This window comes from Copadichromis virginalis, linkage group LG2, assembly GCF_057382275.1.
Source record: "Copadichromis virginalis isolate Kocher_CV1m ecotype Utaka linkage group LG2, C_Virginalis_male_GT1.1, whole genome shotgun sequence".
NCBI lineage: Eukaryota > Metazoa > Chordata > Actinopteri > Cichliformes > Cichlidae > Copadichromis > Copadichromis virginalis.
In genome coordinates, this window is record NC_140619.1 from 32,459,595 (window position 1) to 32,478,715 (window position 19,121).

At 40.8% G+C, this 19,121-nt stretch overlaps 1 protein-coding gene across 1 annotated transcript; it reads left to right on the top strand.

The window, feature by feature from the left end:
• The first annotated feature begins 1,213 nt into the window (after nucleotides 1-1,213).
• LOC146717765 (neuronal acetylcholine receptor subunit beta-2-like) lies at nucleotides 1,214-18,472 on the top strand. The gene is made up of 6 exons (XM_085430736.1): nucleotides 1,214-1,322; nucleotides 8,679-8,824; nucleotides 8,973-9,017; nucleotides 11,779-11,888; nucleotides 16,952-17,942; nucleotides 18,133-18,472. The coding sequence occupies exons 1-6, from the start codon at nucleotides 1,271-1,273 to the stop codon at nucleotides 18,295-18,297; spliced, it is 1,509 nt and encodes a 502-aa protein (XP_085286862.1). The 5' UTR covers nucleotides 1,214-1,270; the 3' UTR covers nucleotides 18,298-18,472.
• The last annotated feature ends 649 nt before the right edge of the window (nucleotides 18,473-19,121 follow it).

A 19,121-nucleotide genomic window follows, 5' to 3' on the forward strand; every position in this document is an offset into this window, starting at 1 on the left:
TGGTTTGATGATGACTGACAGTGATGAAGGATTTTATTGATCCCCGTGCAATTTCTCTGGGGACTCCAGCTTCCTTCCACAATCCAAAGAAATGCATGTTAGGTTAATTGGTGATTCTAAAACCTGGTTGTAGGTGTGGATGTGACAGTGTTATGTTTGTCCCTTTGTTGACCTTGTTGACTGGTATAATCTATAATCCCAATCTTACCTTTTGAGAGCTGGGATAAGCTCCAGCCTCCCTCAGAAACTCTGAGTCGGACTTGAGAAAGTTGTTCCAGTTGTTTTGTATTTGACTGGTGAAACTGGTGTTCAGAGTAAATGTGGATTTGGACAAAAGCTGTGTGGTTTCTGAATCTCTCCATGATAACCTTTATTGAGTTATCTTTTAGTGGACCCTGACCTTTGACCGCCCAGTGGGAGAAAGACAGCTGAATATCCTATATGCTCATTTTGTATTACTGCAAGTGGCAGCCTTCCAGGATTTTATATATACATGCTAACAGGGGCAACAAGACTTCTGTTTTACTGCCAAGAACCTGCTTCGGCGTTATTAACTACATTTAATCATTATTTAATTAATTAAAAGATTGACTTTATTTTTTTCTCTACTTTTTCTACAACAACTTTACAAAGTAAAATTCCACTTTGAATTCTCCATAAACTGGAGGAGATAAGGTTGGTTCGGGGTGTTTAATATCTTCCCTGGGGGGTTTCTAACCGTTATCGCTTCCTGTTTGTTGTCACACATGTTAAACTGAGTCGATCAAGGAGGTGCAGAGCGAAACTGACGCCCGGTCAGTGAGCGCACTGGGGCGGGCAGGGCGATGCGGTCACCGTGGTACTTAAATCTTTTATCTTAAGAATGGCTGCTTTGGCGATAACGGGATTGACGTATTCCCGCTAGCTCCTCAACTCACTTTCCCAAAGAAAGTGCTGTTTGTAAGGGGGGCTCTGATCTCTACAGCCGGTTTCCACTGCGCGCAATCACAGCTCTAGGACCAGCGGTACAGTCGGTGCGCTCTGGCAGAAAGCATCCAGCCTCTTTATCTCTCGGTTCTAACAGCAATCGGTATTCTTTTCAATGTCCCCCAACCCTCACTCACCGCTCGCAATGAAACCGTTGTAATCCACCCTGTTCATTGTTTTTCTTTTTTTTTTCTCGGTTTCACACTTTACTTACTGCAAAGTGAGCGCAGAGAAGAGGAAAACGCGGGAAATACTCTTCATCTGCAAGTTTTCGTGTGTGTGCCGCACTGGAGGGGAGGAAGAGATGGCAGCCCCGGTGAAAGCAGCCCTGGCTCTCCTGATTTTCACCGTGACAAGTGAGTAATCCTTTCCAGTCCTCTCGGAACGGGACGGGAGACTTTACTTTTTTGGGCTTTAAAATCTGGCTTGGGTTGGCCATTGCAAAATTGCACACCCTCTCTTACACAAATGCATGCCAGTTAATATAACAGGTCTGATAAGTGCTTTCTTAAGGGGTTTAATTTCTTGCATGGTTAAGCCACACTTTTACCTTGCAGACAGAGGTGGTCTCGGGAAAGCAGGCCAGTGGGGATAAGTAGCGGCATTTCCATGCGTCAAACCCTTTAGCACGTGATTTTTCAGCACGCTTCAATTAACTAACACGCTTGTCCTTTAGGCAGAAAACCCACGGAGTTTTAATTACATTTGCATTTTAAGGGCAAGGGTGTGAAATCTGAGTAAGGAGCATTCATTCACTCATTTTAGTTTGGTTCAAGACTTCATAGCCTGCAATTTAAATAACAAATCTGGCACCGTGCTTTGAAGAGAACTCGCGAAACAGCTGACTGCGTGGTTGTAAGTGCAGATACAATTATTGCTATTTAACCTACATGAAATGCCTTCATTGCCAGTAAGTGAAAAAGATACTTTGATAACAATAGCAGACATTTCAATTGAGAGTTTGCTTACTTTAACTTACATCACACCTATCAGATGATCTCCCCACCTACAGACAAGTAAAGTAACTTATGAGGTCCTAAATCAGGCAGGAGGAATCTATTATTGAGCTGTCAGTGGTGCTGAAATTGGATCAATGTGCAGCTCTACCAGGCAAACCCCAGTACCCATTGTGTTTGCTTCTCCAGTTCAGATAGACAGAGAGATAGAAAAACAGTGTTACAACTACTGCAGTGGAATTAAATTCAGTAATTGAGGGTTTAATTTACCCCCCCTGCCATGAATAGGGCGTGTTCTTACTGGAAGAAAAGTATACGCGCAGATAATATGAATTCATACGGGGGAATATGGTAAATGTGCTGATTCTTTTCTACTCTGATTGAACACTCAAAGCGATTTATACAACATGCCTCAGTCACACATTCATACAAACACTTTTTTCTATCTGACAATCACACAAACTCATACGCTGATGGGACATTGGAGAGCACAAGGATGCAAGGATACCTTGACATGCAGACTGGGGAAACCAGGGATCAAAACACCAAGCATGCAATTAGTAGATGACCTGCTCTACCTCCTGGTGTATTTCATCAGTTGCTGTATTAATAAAAATCTCAATATTAAACATGTTGTAAGTTCAAAAAGAAAGTCACTTTAATTTTTTTGAGTATTCAGTAAAACAGCTAAGAAATTAAGCAGGATTAGCTAAGTGCATTCATATTATTTAAAAAAGTACAAAAGTGAAGTTCATGGTTTCAGACTTGCTTGTTCTCTGTAACTTATTCAGTGTCACCTGTGCTCTGTCTGCCAGTGATTCACTGTATGAATCTGTCACTTCAACCAAACATTCTCATGGCTCCAACTCTAAACAGACGAAATCCAGTCAGCCACTCTGCTGGGATGCATTTGCTCCTTTGTGTTGGCTTCCCTACCGTTCTCACTCTGTGTCTCTGTTCCTGCACACCATCTTTTCTGCCTTACTCTATATTTTCACACTTTGTTTGTTTCCTATACTGCAACTTATCTAATATTTTCAGTGCTGCATCACACATTTCTCTGCCTTCTGTGCTCTCAGGATCATTTGCAGTAAATGCACAGTGCTAATGTGTGCTACAGCTACCCTATGAGATGTTTTGCTCATTGTAGGCTTGCAAGATCTTTAACATTTTGCACGAAACCATCAGTGTCACCATACCCTGATTCTGCTTCTCTGTAGCTCATGTGTGATGCATTATACGTGAGTGGGCAGAATTGTGCAGCTCCTAGTTTGTGCTTGTAGTTTCTCATGAGTTTAAAACTGGTTTCTCATAACTGCAGATGTATATCTCGCCAGCAGGGCCCAGCATCACTGAGTCAACACTTCATAGTAAACTATTAGTCATTGCGTTGGCAGGATTGTTTGGATGCTGCTCTTTGAAGGAGAGATGCATGCCGATGAAAAGATGTATCGAAGTGCTTTGCAAAGCAAAAAGAAAAAATGAAAGCGGCACCAGGTGGTGCACACCTAAGCAATGCTTCCACTTAGAGGTGACACTGAGCGAGCTGAGCGCAAAAGAAAGGCACTTTTACTGCATCTGCTGTCTCTCTTATATCCTAAATCTGCACATGTTCCTGTCACGCTGTGAACAAAAGAGCAAAGCAGGACAGGAAGACACGAGGGAGAGATTGTGACAGATTAAAAGAAAATCATTGTAATAAGAGAATTTGTTTTATTCTCACAGACAGAAGGACTGTCTGGGATGAGGAAAAGTTCGGAGCAAAACAAGTAAAAGAAATCCCACGAGGCACAAAAAACACAAAAATCTCTCAGGCAGTAGATTTGCTACGAACAATATGAAATGCGTGGATGTGAGACTCTGTGGATGTGTATGCACGCAGGCCTGTATTTTATAACATGACTGATATGGACAGCATCCTGAGTAAAACCAAAGACAGCTGAATCCTAAATTGTTTTGGCCTCTGAAAGGCCACTGCAGATGGTAACACGCTGAATAATTCACTAACCTGAAAAGAAACCTACAGGATGTAGAACTGTTTTTTCCTCTCCTCTCTGCACTCTTGACTGATGACACAACCTCTCTGTCCATCTGCATCACTCAAACTCAGCGGCACGCCTGAAAGCTTGTTTTTGTTTGTTTTTTAATTATTTCCATGTTGTGATGGAAACGGTGTCGATTTTATGCGAGCGAGAAAGACTTTGAGAATAATCTCTGATTGTGTCTGCGTCTCCGCGCAAGTAAGATGATGGCATTTTTATTTTAGCGGTAATGAATTATTGAGGTGTGGAGAGTGCAGTGAGGCAGACAGGAGTGTGTGTGCATACATGTGTGATGAGACCTGTTGGTAGACTCCCTCCTGCTCCATCTCTACTTAAGCCGTATCCGCATCTTATTTTAGCATCATCTACCATTTTAGCCATTACCGTCGAACCCACCATCTATATCGCATCTCTTCATCATTTTCAGACACATGACGCAAATTGTCTTTCCCAGTTTGTTCATGCTTTGTGCTGGATTTATTTTTATACTGCCTCCCTTTACATTTTTAAGGCAATGTGACGTTTCTTGTTTCTCTCAGGCTGAAATCAGAGTGCAGCCATGGAACAGCCACAAGCTGAAGTCACTAGAGAAGGAGTAACGCGTTAGGGTCAAACAGCTACAAAACTGTGCATTCAAATTAGAAACCACATCTGTTTAGTTATTTCACTTTGTTCTACTACAGTGCTCTTTTTGTATAGTGTATAGATGTGTTTGAATTTTGTCTATTGCTCCTGCTCCAAATGACTTTTTTACTGATTGTTCTCTGCTTCAGAAAGATTGAAACACTTAGAGCAAATAGCGAAGGCGATGAGAATGATTTTAGTCACGATAGCAATAAAATGTTAATTTTCAAAGTAACTGTGAGAGCTTAGAGACTTCTCTAAAAAATACTGTCTTTATAATCTTAAAACAGTTGTGGGAAATGGTTTATTGGCAGTGCTTAACTTGAATTGCCCCATCTGACAACAAAATTGTTTTCACTGGAACTTTATTCCTGTGCTGGGATAAGCTTTTAAACATGTTTTATTTGTTGCGTCCTATAAATAGAATCACATGCAAAGCAAATGTGATAATTAACAAATAGAAACAAAAATAAAATAAAATGGATCTGTAAAGAGTATACGACTGAGGACTCACATATATGACATTTGAGGTTGAGTCATTGATCAAAAGTACTGAGCGAATAAAAAAAGAACAATAAATATGAAAATCAAAAGAACATAACAAAGAAAACATGCAGGAGCCAAGCAGGACAGCAAAAACAGACACTGTAACAAGAGTAAGACAGGACTATACACTCACTGGTCACTTTGTTAGGTAAACCTTCCTGTAACTCTTTTTGCATTCAAAACTGCTGTAATTATTCGTGGCATAGATTCAACAAGGTGCTGGAAACATTCCTCACAGATTTTGGCCCATTTTGACACGAGAGCATCACATGGATTCAGCAGATTTTCCAGCTGGACATCTACGATGGGAATCTCCTGCTCCACCACATCCATGGAGGCCATTCGAGTACAGTGAAGTCATGTGCCGTGTGTTATTTGCCTGCTCAAAGCAGTCAGACTATCCTCTTACTGTGGGGCTGATCACCACAAAGGAGGTTAAAAACAGAAAGTAGCGCCAAAAACTAACAGGAAGTAACCAAAAGACAAAATACTAAACACAGACATGAATAACAAACCCCTGTGTGTAGGTGCTAATGGAAAGACATGAGAGAGTGGACAAGAGACGGGAAATACTAAGGGATTTAAAACTACTACAACCAATAAAAACCAAGATCTGAACCAAAACACTCAACATTGGAATAACCAGACACTAAAAACAGCAAAAGACACAGGACTAATATTTTAACATAAAAATAACAATGAAATTAACAGGAACCAAAACTCAGTCACAACAGACTGATTTTCTGGTACTTGATACCTTAAAACTCTGAAATCAGAAGAGCTGAAGGCCACCAAAATCTGATAACCAGTTGATTTGAATTAGAAGTAGAAGTTGGCCTCATACGGCTGTTTATTGCATGTAAACAGTGAATTGTTGTCAGGCTTTAATCCCTTTAAAAATGAAACTCATAAATCCCTGTTATTACTCATCACCATAATATAGCATGATCCTATTTAATTTTATCTGATGATTATACTAATCTGGGAATTGTTTTGTCTCACGCTCTGATGTTTCCATTGTATGTTGTCGTGTCTCTATTGTCCTCTTCTCCTGGCACGAGTCTCCTCTCCCTCTAATCCTGACAGACGCAGCTTTTTGTCTCTGAGGAGGTTTACCTTCGGGGTTTCTTGTCATAGTTGCTCAGACACCGGACACTTCTCCTGTCTCCTGTCTGAAGGTTAATGTAAAGTGACCAAGTGTAGCATATACCTCTTCTTCTGTCACCTGCCTTTAAAGCTCAGATCCTCTTATTTTCAGTCTGATTCTGACATGTTTCAAAACATATTGGTTTCTTGAGTATATCTTGACAAGACAGTTGAGAGCATGGCTGCAAAGCTATACAAGTGAAGTGCCTGAACAGGTGTGTTCTTCTAAGTTGACATACAATGCCATTATGGGGTAGAATATGGTTAGAAAATAGATTTCAGTGCTAAAGTTGTTTAAATATACTGTGTTTCAAACAGCAATTTGTTTTTGCCCCTCAGCAGTAAAAGGCTGATGGGGTATTGTCATAGAGAACAAGGCACATCTAATAAAAATCTTGGTTCAGAGGTCAGTTTTGGTGAAAATTACCTAGGATTTTCAAACTTTAACCACAGGTGCAAATAATAGGAGGCTGCTATGATATTTTGACTTGCTTCTTCGCAACTTCCGTGTTACTTGCTTTGGCCAGGCAAAGGCAGATCACAGTTTACCTGCTTTGTGTCTGGCAAAGCCAAAGATGACTCATCTAAACAGACACCACTGCATAATAGAGGACTGGCAGCGTTACTCTTCATTAAGACACTGACACAAACCCCGTTATTTACTTTTCTGGTTCTCTAGTGTTTTGTTTGTGCTTTTAGGATAAAGGTTAAGATTCAACATGTACTATGTAACTTGTTTTTTTGAAGCTGGTAGTTTATGTTGCTTTGCAAAGCATTAATACAATTCACTTTTTTTCTTTTTCCCCTGCTCGTCATTCTCCTGTATACACTGTATACGCATAGCCAACAGTCATGTCAAGTTTATTTATGAGGCACACACAGAAAAAAAATGCTGCCACAAAAGCCTCCCAGACCTCAAATAACATAAAAACACACAAGGCAAATCATACCAGGAAACAACACGTACAGGACAGCATAGAAAGCTTTTAAATGGAAATTTATGTGACAAGACTTGTTTGTGTGGCAGCACAAAAGACAATGGCTTCTTAAATTGCAGTTAAACATAAAACAGAACAGATATGCGATAAGTCATCCATAATATTTTCTTTATTTAGTATTTATTCCTTAAAAAACACCAATATTTATTCCTCTTAAAATTGAATATACAGTCAGTAGTTTATATGATGAAATGTCTGGGCATGAGGTGCTTTGAGCAGGTGCAAAACTTGTTTATGTTTTTGTGTTTGTGTATTGAATTGTGACTGAATACAATTACATGTGATCTGTTTGTGAGACAGTAACACTCCCACTCATGACACATACACACGAGCGCATGAGAGCATGCAGCGGGCTGCATCACTGCAGCACGTAATTGGCGAAACCTGACAACACGAGATTTAAACATCGCTTCACCAGCTAGAGTTTTGGGCATCTGTGTTTTCTCATTCAAGTCCCACTGAAATTAAATGTGAATCGTGAGTGTGTTAGCGGTCATTAAAATGCTTTAATTGCATACACATATATTTTATAGTCACCCAGCCAAAATGCAGGGCTGCAAACAAGGAGGTATTTACTGCAGGAGACTCAAAGTGAAGTTAATGGATGGTCAACCAAACAACAGCTTATTCTGCTGTAAATTTTAGCTCAAGGTTGTGTTAAATTCAAGGTCTACATAAGGCCCCAGTTCACTGTACCCAATAACTTAAGCTGCACGGTAGTAAAGATGTGCTTACTGTAAGCTTGATCTGGCTGCATCATCACAACAAGCACTCGACTGAGATGATGAAATTACGAATAAGTCTGGCTTATTCTTGACATTTTCTGACTGTATGATAGCCAGAGGACATTTATCTCCGTGAAACAGAATAAACTGGAGTAGCTACTATTATGTATGAGGAAGAAATATGGAATATGTTCATTCTTAATAATGCAATTTATCTTTTACTTTATAAAATTGGAGCTAATTTATTTTAAGAAAACAGATGAAGACTGTATACAATAGTTCTGGAAACAGTCCAGAGATTCACAACGCCAGTCTGCATGCCAAAGTATCTTTGGGCAAGTTACTGAACCCCAAGTTGATCCTAAAGCTTTATTAGAGTGTGAATATTAGACAGAAAGAACAGATGTGGAACGATGCTGTATAGAGTTCAGATTAAAGGTAGAAAAATACTCAATAAGAACCAGTCCAGTTACTGTTTGCTTTTCATTTACAGAGTGGAACCAGTGGTGTATTAGACTGTGCTCACACTTGCTTGTCATATCATAGTCAAGTCAGTGCTTAGCACTTTTCTAACATGCCTTTGATAGGAGGTTATATTGGGTTGTAATGAGTTGTGATATCCTCTGTAGTGTACTTCTGACTGTTTTCCCCCTGTGTGCGTATTTGTGTGTGCAGCTATCCTGTGTGCGGAGGTAGAGGAACGGTTGGTGAATCACCTGTTGTCACCAGAGCGCTACAACAAACTCATCAGGCCAGCTATCAACACCAGCCAGCAGGTCACCATTTACATCCAGGTGTCTCTAGCCCAGCTGATCAATGTGGTAAGAAAACACACAAACAAACCCATAACCTCACATACTGTGAGCAAAGAGGCATACCCTACTAATGTCAAATGACTGGGGAACACGTTAACCTGGTTGTTGTCAGTGGAGCCACTGCTTACAGAATTTTCCCATGTCTGTGTTTCAGAATGAGAGAGAGCAGATCATGACCACCAACTGTTGGCTCACCCAGGTTAGTGTCAAAGCACCTTGCTCATAATTTTTTGTTTGTTTGTTTCCGAGGATCAGACCAATTGAAAAATTTGACCATTAGGGTCTATCGGTTCATGAACCACTACAATTATAAATGTACTGTCATGGTCCTGGGTCAGTGACCCAGTGTTTTGAGTTTTTGTATCATTGTTGAACTTTGATTTTGTCATTTTTTTTATCTTTTCTAGTCTTTTGGTTTCGGTTTCTGTGTTCTATGGTTGCAAATAAAATGCGACAGCAAACGCGCTCTAGTGTGAACGCTCAAAGCGGCCCGCATGCGCAAAAGAAGACGTCACACACAACGCGCTCTGTTTAGACCCAGAGCAAACAATATTGTTTGACTGATGGCCCTTAATATAAAGACTTCGGACTTCACGTTTCCCAATTTTTGCTTTAAGTTATTTTGTTATTTACATAATAATGTAGATAACCTAATAATTATCCTTATTGCTGTTTTAGAGAGGAGCGGTGCTTCAAAGGATAGTTGCAGATTTCTATCTGAATCTGCAGATTATGCAGTACAAATAAAATGTTAACGTTTCTCCAACGTTGTCTTCCCAGCAGTTTCACCGGATGGCCAAGAAGCTTTCGCGATGTCTTATCGGGCGCTTCTCCGGCGCTGATAATTGGCGTCTGTCTTGTGTCAGTGACGTAAAAGACGGATTTAATGCGACTTGGCCATTCATACAGCAGTCGCTTTCTAAAACATCGGATATGTATCGGATTCAGTACCACATACAAAAGTGACCCAGATCGGATTTGAAAATATCGGATTTGTGCCGTTCACACTGTCATACCATGATCGGATATGGGTCGCATAGGGTCAAAAAAATCTGATTTGATGCGCTTTCGCCTGCAGTGTGAACATAGCCAAAGTTTCTCCAGTTAAGGTTTTAGTTTAGGTTAACCACTGTCCCTGCTGTTTGGTTTGCCTTTCTATAAGCCTCAATAAAGGCTCGCCTTTCGTTTAAAGTTCAGTTTTGTCTCCTTGCCTGTGTTCATGCCTGGGTCCTCACTCATTCACACATGGTCTGCCCTGCGGACCGTGACTGTCATGGTCCTGGGTCGTTGACCCAGCGTCTTGCGTTTTTTCTGATCTGTATTAGTTAGGGTTAACCTGAAGTTTGGTGTATTGTCAGCCCTACCTGTGTCTGTCCTTGGTGCTCTGTTCATGTCCCCGTGTTGTGTTGTACATCAGTCTGTTTCCTGTTTTATTTTGAAGGCTCGTGTTCTGGATTTCCTGTTCTGTTCTGAAGGTCTGTGTCTGTTGTTATTGTGTTCAGCTTGTCTCCTCCGGTCCCCAGGTGTATTAGGTTCAGCTGTTCTTCCCGCCTGTGTGTGATTACCTGATTACCTTGTGTGTGTATATTTAGTGGGTGTCGGTCTGTGTTCGTTGTCGGCTCGTCTGCGTCCATCCATGTATCACTGCGTTCCTCCGTGTAGCTCTGCATTCTATGGTGTTCCTGTCTCTGCGTCTCTCTGCCCCGCACCCCTTTTGTATGGTCTCAGGTTTGTCACTTAGTTTCTCCCAGTTTAGGTTTCCGTTTGTGATTACTCATGCTTCATTGCCTGTTTTTGCCACTACCACCCTGTAAATAAACGTCACTCGTATCATCAGTTTGCTGCATTTTGGGTCCTCCTTTTCCTCCACTCCACACGGCTCTCCGCCAGCCGTGACAGTGACATGTTCTTTAAATGCATTTGTATGTATTCATGTAGTTAATGATAGATGTCTCTTTTTGTCAGAAATCATGGGCATGAATACCATGGTAATTTTGGGCTTTTAATGACTTCACTGAACTGTTTTCTAGAGTGTCACATACATCTTTAATGATTAAGAAAAAACAAGAATTAGGTGCACAAGTATGAATTTTTTTTGGATTTCCTCTAATCCACACAGTCACCCTATGAGAGGAAATTAGTTAGCATGTTTAGGAACAAGCAAGGAATCACAAAGGATCGAACCTGCCATGAACTGGAAGTTGCTGGAACACCAGCATCACTGTTCACACTGAAGTTACCATGGACTGAAATTATAATCAACAAAGAAACCTCGGCTCCAAAATGAACACTTTCACATTCAACAGAAATTTGCAGCTGCCCACAAGGACAGGCCAACTGTCTTCTAGAGAAATATTCTATGGTTAGATGAGACAAAGATTGAGCTTTTTGGCCACATTGACAAGAACTATGTTTGGAGGAATAAAGGTGAGGCTTTAATACCTAAGAACAATATACCAGCTGTCAAGTATGGTGGTGGTAGCATTATGCTCTGGGACAGTTTTGCTGCCAGTGGTACTGTTGCACAAACTGGATGCAATAATAAAGAAGGACTACCTCCAAATTCTTCAGCGTCGCCTCAAATCAGCAGCTAGATGGTTGAAACTTGGAAACAACTCTGTGTTCTAACAAGAAAACAATCCCAAACACACATCACAGCTGGTTTTGGAGTGGATATAGCAGTCTACCTTTAAGGTACTGAAACTCTGGGGACTACTCTTGAAAGTGGAGTCGTGTCAGGAAACCAAACAATTTCCATCCACTCTATCAGTTCTGACAGAAATAGTGGCCAGAATTATGCCAGAAGCTTGTTGATGACTACCCAAAAAAGCCTCAAATTACCACAACATTCAAGCCCATAATAAATATTTGTTAACTTGTGACCATAACTGTATGTGGCTCTTGATTTTAATTGTTTACTTGTATGTTCATGCATGCCCTTACGTGCCTTTCTACACCAGGGTTGGAATGACTACAGATTAATGTGGGATCCTGAAGAGTACGAGGGAATCAAGAAAATCCGACTCCCGTCACAACACATCTGGTTGCCTGACATTGTCCTTTACAACAAGTATGTCCTCTTTGTGACAGACGCAATAAATGTGTGTGTGTGTGTAAAACTAAGTGATGAAAGTAGGAACAGACAGAAAGCTTGAGTAACTTCACTTTAATATTTACAAAAGCCCCATTTCCCTAAAAGCTTTCCAATTCTATCCTCTTACTCAGTCTATCCTCCTATCTCATTTTTAGCCCACTTGTCACTTCTTTTAGGTTAATAAATAGTGAATAATGAACCAACAAATTTTTAATGGCATTGTATGGAGCGTCTGCAGACAGTCTGATAATAATGAAGACTGTTTGAATGTTAGAGAGCGTATGAATCATTCACACAAGGAGATTATGAATTACAATGGCAGAATCAGGCCTGTTGTAGACAGAGTAAAACAATTTGTTTTTATCTCTTAAGTGTTAATCCGTAAGGTCACCAGTTTTGGTGCACTTGAATAATATTACTTTTTAATCAATATTCACTGCTCCATTTGAGGCTAACCTTGCAGTACGCAGTAGAGACTGCTTCACACTATACACTAAATGTTTACCTTTCAGGTTTTTTAGACTTCCTGTAAACATTTGCAGTTCGTTTATGATTGGAAAGAAAAGCTTCAGATTTATTCCTGCGCAATTCTGCAACTACTGTGTTGACAGAAACACAGAAATCCAGACTTTCCAACTTAGTTACATTGGAGAGCAGGATATCCTTGTACATTATTGATTGTTTTGTACTGCGAGCACAGGTATACAAAATGATGAGGTGAGAATATCTTGGCACATCTGGGATTTATCTTGTAACTCTGGAAAATGGCTGCAGGGAAAAATCAATACATCAGTACTTCTGCACTGTAAAAAAAGAGGAACTCGGAGAAATAAGCTGCACTGCTCTTATTCACTGGAGAGTCGGCTGACAGACGCAAAGGCCTGTGAACGTCTCGTCGTCTGTCACCCATATAGGTCAGCAGATGGGTCTCATCGCCATCTGTTAGTTTCTTGAAAAACATTAACTGTTGATTTTCCCCGTTTAAAATGTATTCAGTGGGAAAGTCCTTCCTTTGTTGTACCACAGAACAAAAGCATCATAGCCAAATGCAGTTTGAGTTTTTGCTGAATTTTGTTTTGTGTGGTGATCAGAGGTTTTTTCATCTGGCTTTTCTGTGTTAAGTTTGCTCCCTGTGCCTGTACAGCTTCTCTCTGGGCCACATTCCAGAAACCTGCACTTTAGGTTAATTCCTGATATGTTGTTTGCTTGACACAGTCAAGCAAAGTCAAGCAGTTTTGCACAAGCATGCATAAATAGGTACTGTTTTTTCTACCTGCCCATAGGAGAAATAATTTGAGAATATAATTCTTTGAATAGTAAAAGTAATTTTATTTCTGAATTTAAGAACAGTTGTTGCAGAAAGGTAATATGAGTGTGAAAGCTGTGTCTGCCTCTTTAGGCTGTAGGAATAATTACACTGAGCCCACAGTTGATGTGGGCTTACGATGAGGAAAAACCACAGTAGTGGTAATCTGCTTTGTTTCCTGTTAATGGTTTTATTCATTAGACCATAATGTTTCATTTGAAAGATGAATTTCTTTTTTGTTTGCAGCATCAGAAATCTTTTTGTAGGCGTTCTCCGCTTTCGCGCCACAGGATTTAATAAACTCATTTCTGCAGTGTCTTGATGCATGCTCAGTCATCCAGGTAACTAAATCCCAAAAGGTTGATTCTGTTCATCTGGACATAGCGTTTTCAGTGGGAGAAAAGTTTTGTCAGTCAATCAAGTGACTTCTTCTGTCTCTGGCGACTGCAGGTTTCCCTAACCTTACAAATAGTACATTTGCACAATGGGCTGGTAGGTCAGTTCCTTGATTGTTAATATGCAAATTCTCATGACCAATGATCAACGACCACTGATTAAAGCCCATCGATCAAAGACCATAAGTACCATTCATAGAGAGTTGGGGAATGGCCGCAATCACAGCATTGTAAGATGGCGAAAGTAAGATTTGCATGAAAAGGGAAAGACCATCTCTGAATCGAGGAGGAGGCCTAAGGGAACATCTTTCACCATCTTACAATGCTGTGATTGCAGCTGTTCCCCAGCTCTCTGTGATATTTAAGTCCAGTAAGTTGTGATTGGAGCATTCATGACCTTGTTGTTGAGCACATTTCCCAGTTGCTTGATTGGATTGATATCTGTACAATTTACACCAAGTCTGTGAAGGTTCTCAGTCATCCAGGTCATTGTAGTCTAAGGAGCTTGGAAAGAAAAGCGTCTGGACTTCTTTAAGTTGCTTGAAGCAACTTAAAGAAGTCCAGACGCTTTTCTTTCCAAGCTCCTTAGACAATTTAGACCAAGTCAACACCTCAAGCTCATTTATGAACCATTTTTGCTTTGAGGCAGGGCACATTATGCTGCTGAAAGAGGCCAGAGACATCAGGGAAAAGCATTTCCATGAAAGGGTGTACATGGTCTACAACAATGCTTAGCTAGGTGGTATGTGTCAAATATGCACATGGATGGCAGGACCCAACGTTTCCCAGCAGAACATTGCCCAAAGCATTGCATGCACCCGGCCATCCACGGGATGTAAACGAAAGACCAGGCCACCTTCTTCCATTGCTCCATGGTCTAGTTCTGATACTCACGTGTCCATTGTTGTCACTTTCAGCATGGACACCCTGACTAGTCTGTGGCTGTGAAGATACATGCGCAACAAACAGCAATCAATTGTGTTTCTGACAATTTTCTATCAGAACCAGCATGAACTTTTTTTTTTGACTATTTGAGCTACAGCACCTCGTCTGTTGGATTGGACCACACAGGCCAGCCTTAGCTGTCCATGTGCATCAGTGACCCTCAGCTGCTGTTACCTTGTCTCTGCTTCATCATGGATATCAGACCACTTTTGATAGATATTGACCACAGCAAACAGGGAACAACCCACAAGACCTGGCACTTTGGCGATACTTTGACCCAGTCACCTACATCAAACTCACTCAAATCCATACACTTGCCCATTTTTCCTCCTTGTACCTCATCACCTTTGAGGATAAAATGTTGCTCGCTAATCTATCCCACCTACTAACAAGTGCTGTGATGAAGAGACAGTCAGTGATACTCAAGTTGTCTGTCAGTGCTCATAATGTAATGCCTAAAACGCACCTCTGAAGCTGCAGGGTACTGAGTTATCTACTGAGCATTTAGGGTTTGGAAACCTTGTTTTAGGGCATCTCAGTGTTGCTAATGAAGGACAAGCAGCTGTTTTTTATTCTCTTCCCAGATTTATCCAAGTTTCCCCTTAACTTATGTAATAATTTACATGAAAACAACCTCTTGTGTCATGACAAAATCTCCAACAACTGTTCTTGAACTCTGAGTCATGATTTTCATCGGATCATGGTGTTTTATGATTGAACTTCGGCTTTTAGGCCAACATGGAGAAAAGTTCCCAAAGTGCGCAGGATAAAAAGGGAAACTTGAGTTTGAAATGAAACCTCAGAAAACATGCGTGATTGTTCTCTCAGCTACTGTAACCACTAAGCTTGAGTCTGACAGAGTCTTACAGTTGTTTGAACTGTTCTTGTGTTTTGACCTTATGCTTGCAGGCATTCAAATTTTATGAATGGAGATTGCTCATCAGCTGAAGGACAACCTGAAGAGCATAATAGCTTAAGAGACCAGTGAGAGGTCATCTATCTAACTTCAGGTTGAGGTCTAACTTTGGGAGACCTGAGGTCACAGTAAGCAGGTGGGACCTCTGCATTTTTTATTAGTCTGGATATACACAGCAGCCCCAAAGCATTAGAGGCAAGTGGGATGGTTGTATTCCTGACCCACTTTATAATTGATAGGCCACTTATTTATAATGCATCCCCTGCAGCCCTGATGAGATGAAGAAAAAAAGTCAGTCTCAGCAGATTTGAGTTGTGAGGGACAGGTGTTGCCTTGATGCCAGCATGTGTCCCAGGCCAAGCTCTTCCCTTGAGATGCTAAATGCATCCTTTGGACTTCAAACTGTTGCATGCGTCACCTCTGCAGCCTCATGGTAGCAGTCAGGCAATCTTTTACTCAGCATTTGGTGAATGAATTAACATAAAATCCATGTTTGTCTCGCGCTAAAAGTCTGTAACAGGATTTCTTGACTTTATTCAGAGAATAAAAGGCTATTAAAAGACTATTTTAATAAATGTGATGGGATATTTCTATTCTGTGTATGTCCTGTACATGTGGCAGAATTGACAAATAAAGTTGACTTGACTTGACTTGACTTGATATTGACAAGTGTCCGACAGCACAGTGTTTCTTATCAACTGAAGCTAAAAGTGTGCAGCTGTATAACAAAGCACAATGCTAATTAAAATCTGACAATAAGCATTATCAGACTGAAACAGCCAAATGTTGTAAAAAGGCAGAGTTGGGTATATCAGTGATATTGAAGAATGATCAGATACCAGATTATCAATCATTATAGGAGCAATTATTTTATTTACACAGTAATTAACGCTTATTGTTGACTTTAATTTAAGTTCATTAAGTAATTTTGTTTGAATGTGGCTTCAGCAACTCATACCACCAAAACCACATCACTGTCTGAAAGCATTTTGGAAATAAGAAAATGAACATACTGTACATAGGTGTGTTTGTTAAGAAGTGCAAACTCTCACAAGAGGATTATTTTTCTTCACTGAAAGAGCAGAGCACGCTCTATCAACTCAAACCGTGTCAGCTTTCCAACCTAACTCTGTGTCCGAATCATAGATGTCCACAGAAAGCACATTATTCTGGGTGAAAAGGGGCAAACAGCGGAGACTTTATTTTAGGAATTATATTTTCGTTTTTATTCACAGTTTTGTCTGTCTAAGGAAATCAAGTTACCTGTAAAGTTAAGCAAAAATGATTTGCATTAAAACACTCAAGTGTCCTTGAGTGTTCTCTTGTTTCAGTTGGCGTATCTTTGTGAGTATGCTTGAAGCGCCTCAGCTGGCTCCTTCAAATATAAGAAGCACTGGTTTAAATGATGTGATATGGGCAATCTTTTTGTGAGTGCTTGACTTTACTGACTTTATCTCATCTCCTGCCTTTTCCTCAGTGCTGATGGGACATATGAAGTCTCCTTCTACTCCAACGCTGTGGTCTCCAATAATGGTGAAGTGGCCTGGCTCCCACCAGCGATCTACAAGTCGGCCTGTAAAATCGAAGTCCGTGATTTTCCCTTTGACCAGCAGAACTGCACTCTCAAGTTTCGCTCTTGGACCTACGACCACACGGAGATCGATCTCATCCTCCTCAGTGATTACGCCTCACGCGATGACTTCAAGCCTAGTGGCGAGTGGGATATTGTTTCACTGCCTGGACGCAAGAATGAAGACCCTAACGATATTAGATACCTGGATATTACTTATGATTTTATTATCAAGAGAAAACCTCTCTTCTACACCATCAACCTGATCATTCCCTGCATCCTGATCACGTCGCTGGCTATTCTTGTCTTCTACCTCCCATCAGACTGTGGTGAGAAGATGACTCTTTGTATCTCAGTCCTCCTGGCCCTTACTGTGTTTTTACTCCTTATCTCAAAGATTGTGCCACCTACGTCTCTAGCAGTGCCTCTGATTGGGAAGTACCTAATGTTTACAATGGTGCTGGTCACCTTCTCTATTGTCACCAGCGTTTGCGTGCTCAATGTGCACCATCGGTCACCCAGTACGCACACCATGCCTCCTTGGGTCAAGCGTGTCTTTCTGTACCGGCTCCCCTCTTTCCTCTTCATGCGGAGACCAGGAAGTTCCAACATCCGTGAACGGTTCCGGAAAAAACACCAGAAGCAGAAGTACTCTGACCGGAAGCAGTGTGGAACAGAAGTTGGAGGTGGAAGCTCCGTGGGAATGGCTGATTCCTCCTCATCCTTCTTTGTCAATGAGGAGTCAGCCAAGCGCTATGGCTGGAGGGTCAGTGACTGCTCAGAGAACACAGAGTTCAGGAAGAGGATGACGCTCAAGAGCAACATTGACGTGGAGGATGCAGTGGATGGAGTACGTTATATTGCGGAGAAGATGAAGAGTGAGGATGATGATGAAGGGGTAGGTGTTTTGAAGAAGTAATCGGATATATATCATGATTTATATGCTTATATATATATATATATAAAAGAAAGTACTTCTTTCTTTTGTAAGGTTTAATCATAATCACTTGTTACCTGAATCTCAGTTCACTTTAGTTCAGACTCATGAACACAAGTGGTTAATATCCAACGTCTTTATCTCTCTGCAGATCATTGAAGACTGGAAATACGTGGCGATGGTTATCGACCGTCTTTTCCTGTGGATCTTTGTGTTTGTGTGTGTAGTTGGAACAATGGGGCTCTTCATGCAACCTCTTTTTCAGAGTTATAACACCCCCATTGTTGAGGACATGGATCATAAATCTGAAACTTGATGTGACTCAGAAGTGACTTTTTATTTCCAGAAGCAGATTTTAACACATAAAGTCATATGTCCGCCTCTCACCTCACTCTGACTGGGAAAGGACGCATTTTAGCCTTTCCATTTCCTCCTCCCCATCCCTGCTCTGCCCTTTGAATCTTACACATACCCCCCGCAGTCCTGTAATCAACACAGGGGCTGTGATTGTTTTATTTCAGAGGATCTGCCACCCCAAGCTTTATAACAGAAAAAAATTAAGAAAAAAACATAACCCAAGGTGTTTTTTTGTGTTTTTTATCTGTCACAATATTTACTTCAATACCTTTATCTAAAAGGTTGGGATGCTATGCAAAATGTGGTTGTATTCTCATTTTGGAGAGCCAGCACAAGTCTGGGTGTAGCCTCTTGTATCAGCCACACTTTCACTAATCCCTATAAACAAATGCGTACAGACAGCCATGGCTGCGTGAACCACCAGGCAGCATACCATTCAGTACAACAAGGCAAAAGCCTTTATACCTTTACCTGCAGCATCACTTTGCTTTAAGAATGTGAGTGCTGGACGGACCACAACAGTTTGGAGCATTATGAAACAAAAAGAAAGAACTGCACTGCAAAACAGTGCTGGGAAAACTGCTTTTCCCCTTCCTGATTTCTTTCTTTCTTTTTTCTTTTTTTTTTGCATATTTCTCACACTTAAATATTTCAGAGCTTTAAAAAGATTTTAATATTAGATAAAAATAACCTGAATAAATAGAAAATCCAAACTTACATCATGTCTGCAGTCAAAGCAGGTGGTGGTGTGATGGTCGGGGGCTGCTTTGCTGCCTAAGGACC

Coding starts and splice junctions, on each gene's coding strand:
- LOC146717765 (XM_085430736.1), top strand. CDS start 1,271: ATGGCAGCCCCGGTGAAAGCAGCCCTGGCTCTCCTGATTTTCACCGTG. Junction 8,825..8,972: donor TAGCCCAGCTGATCAATGTG/GTAAGAAAACAC, acceptor TCTGTGTTTCAG/AATGAGAGAGAGCAGATCAT. Junction 11,889..16,951: donor GACATTGTCCTTTACAACAA/GTATGTCCTCTT, acceptor CCTTTTCCTCAG/TGCTGATGGGACATATGAAG.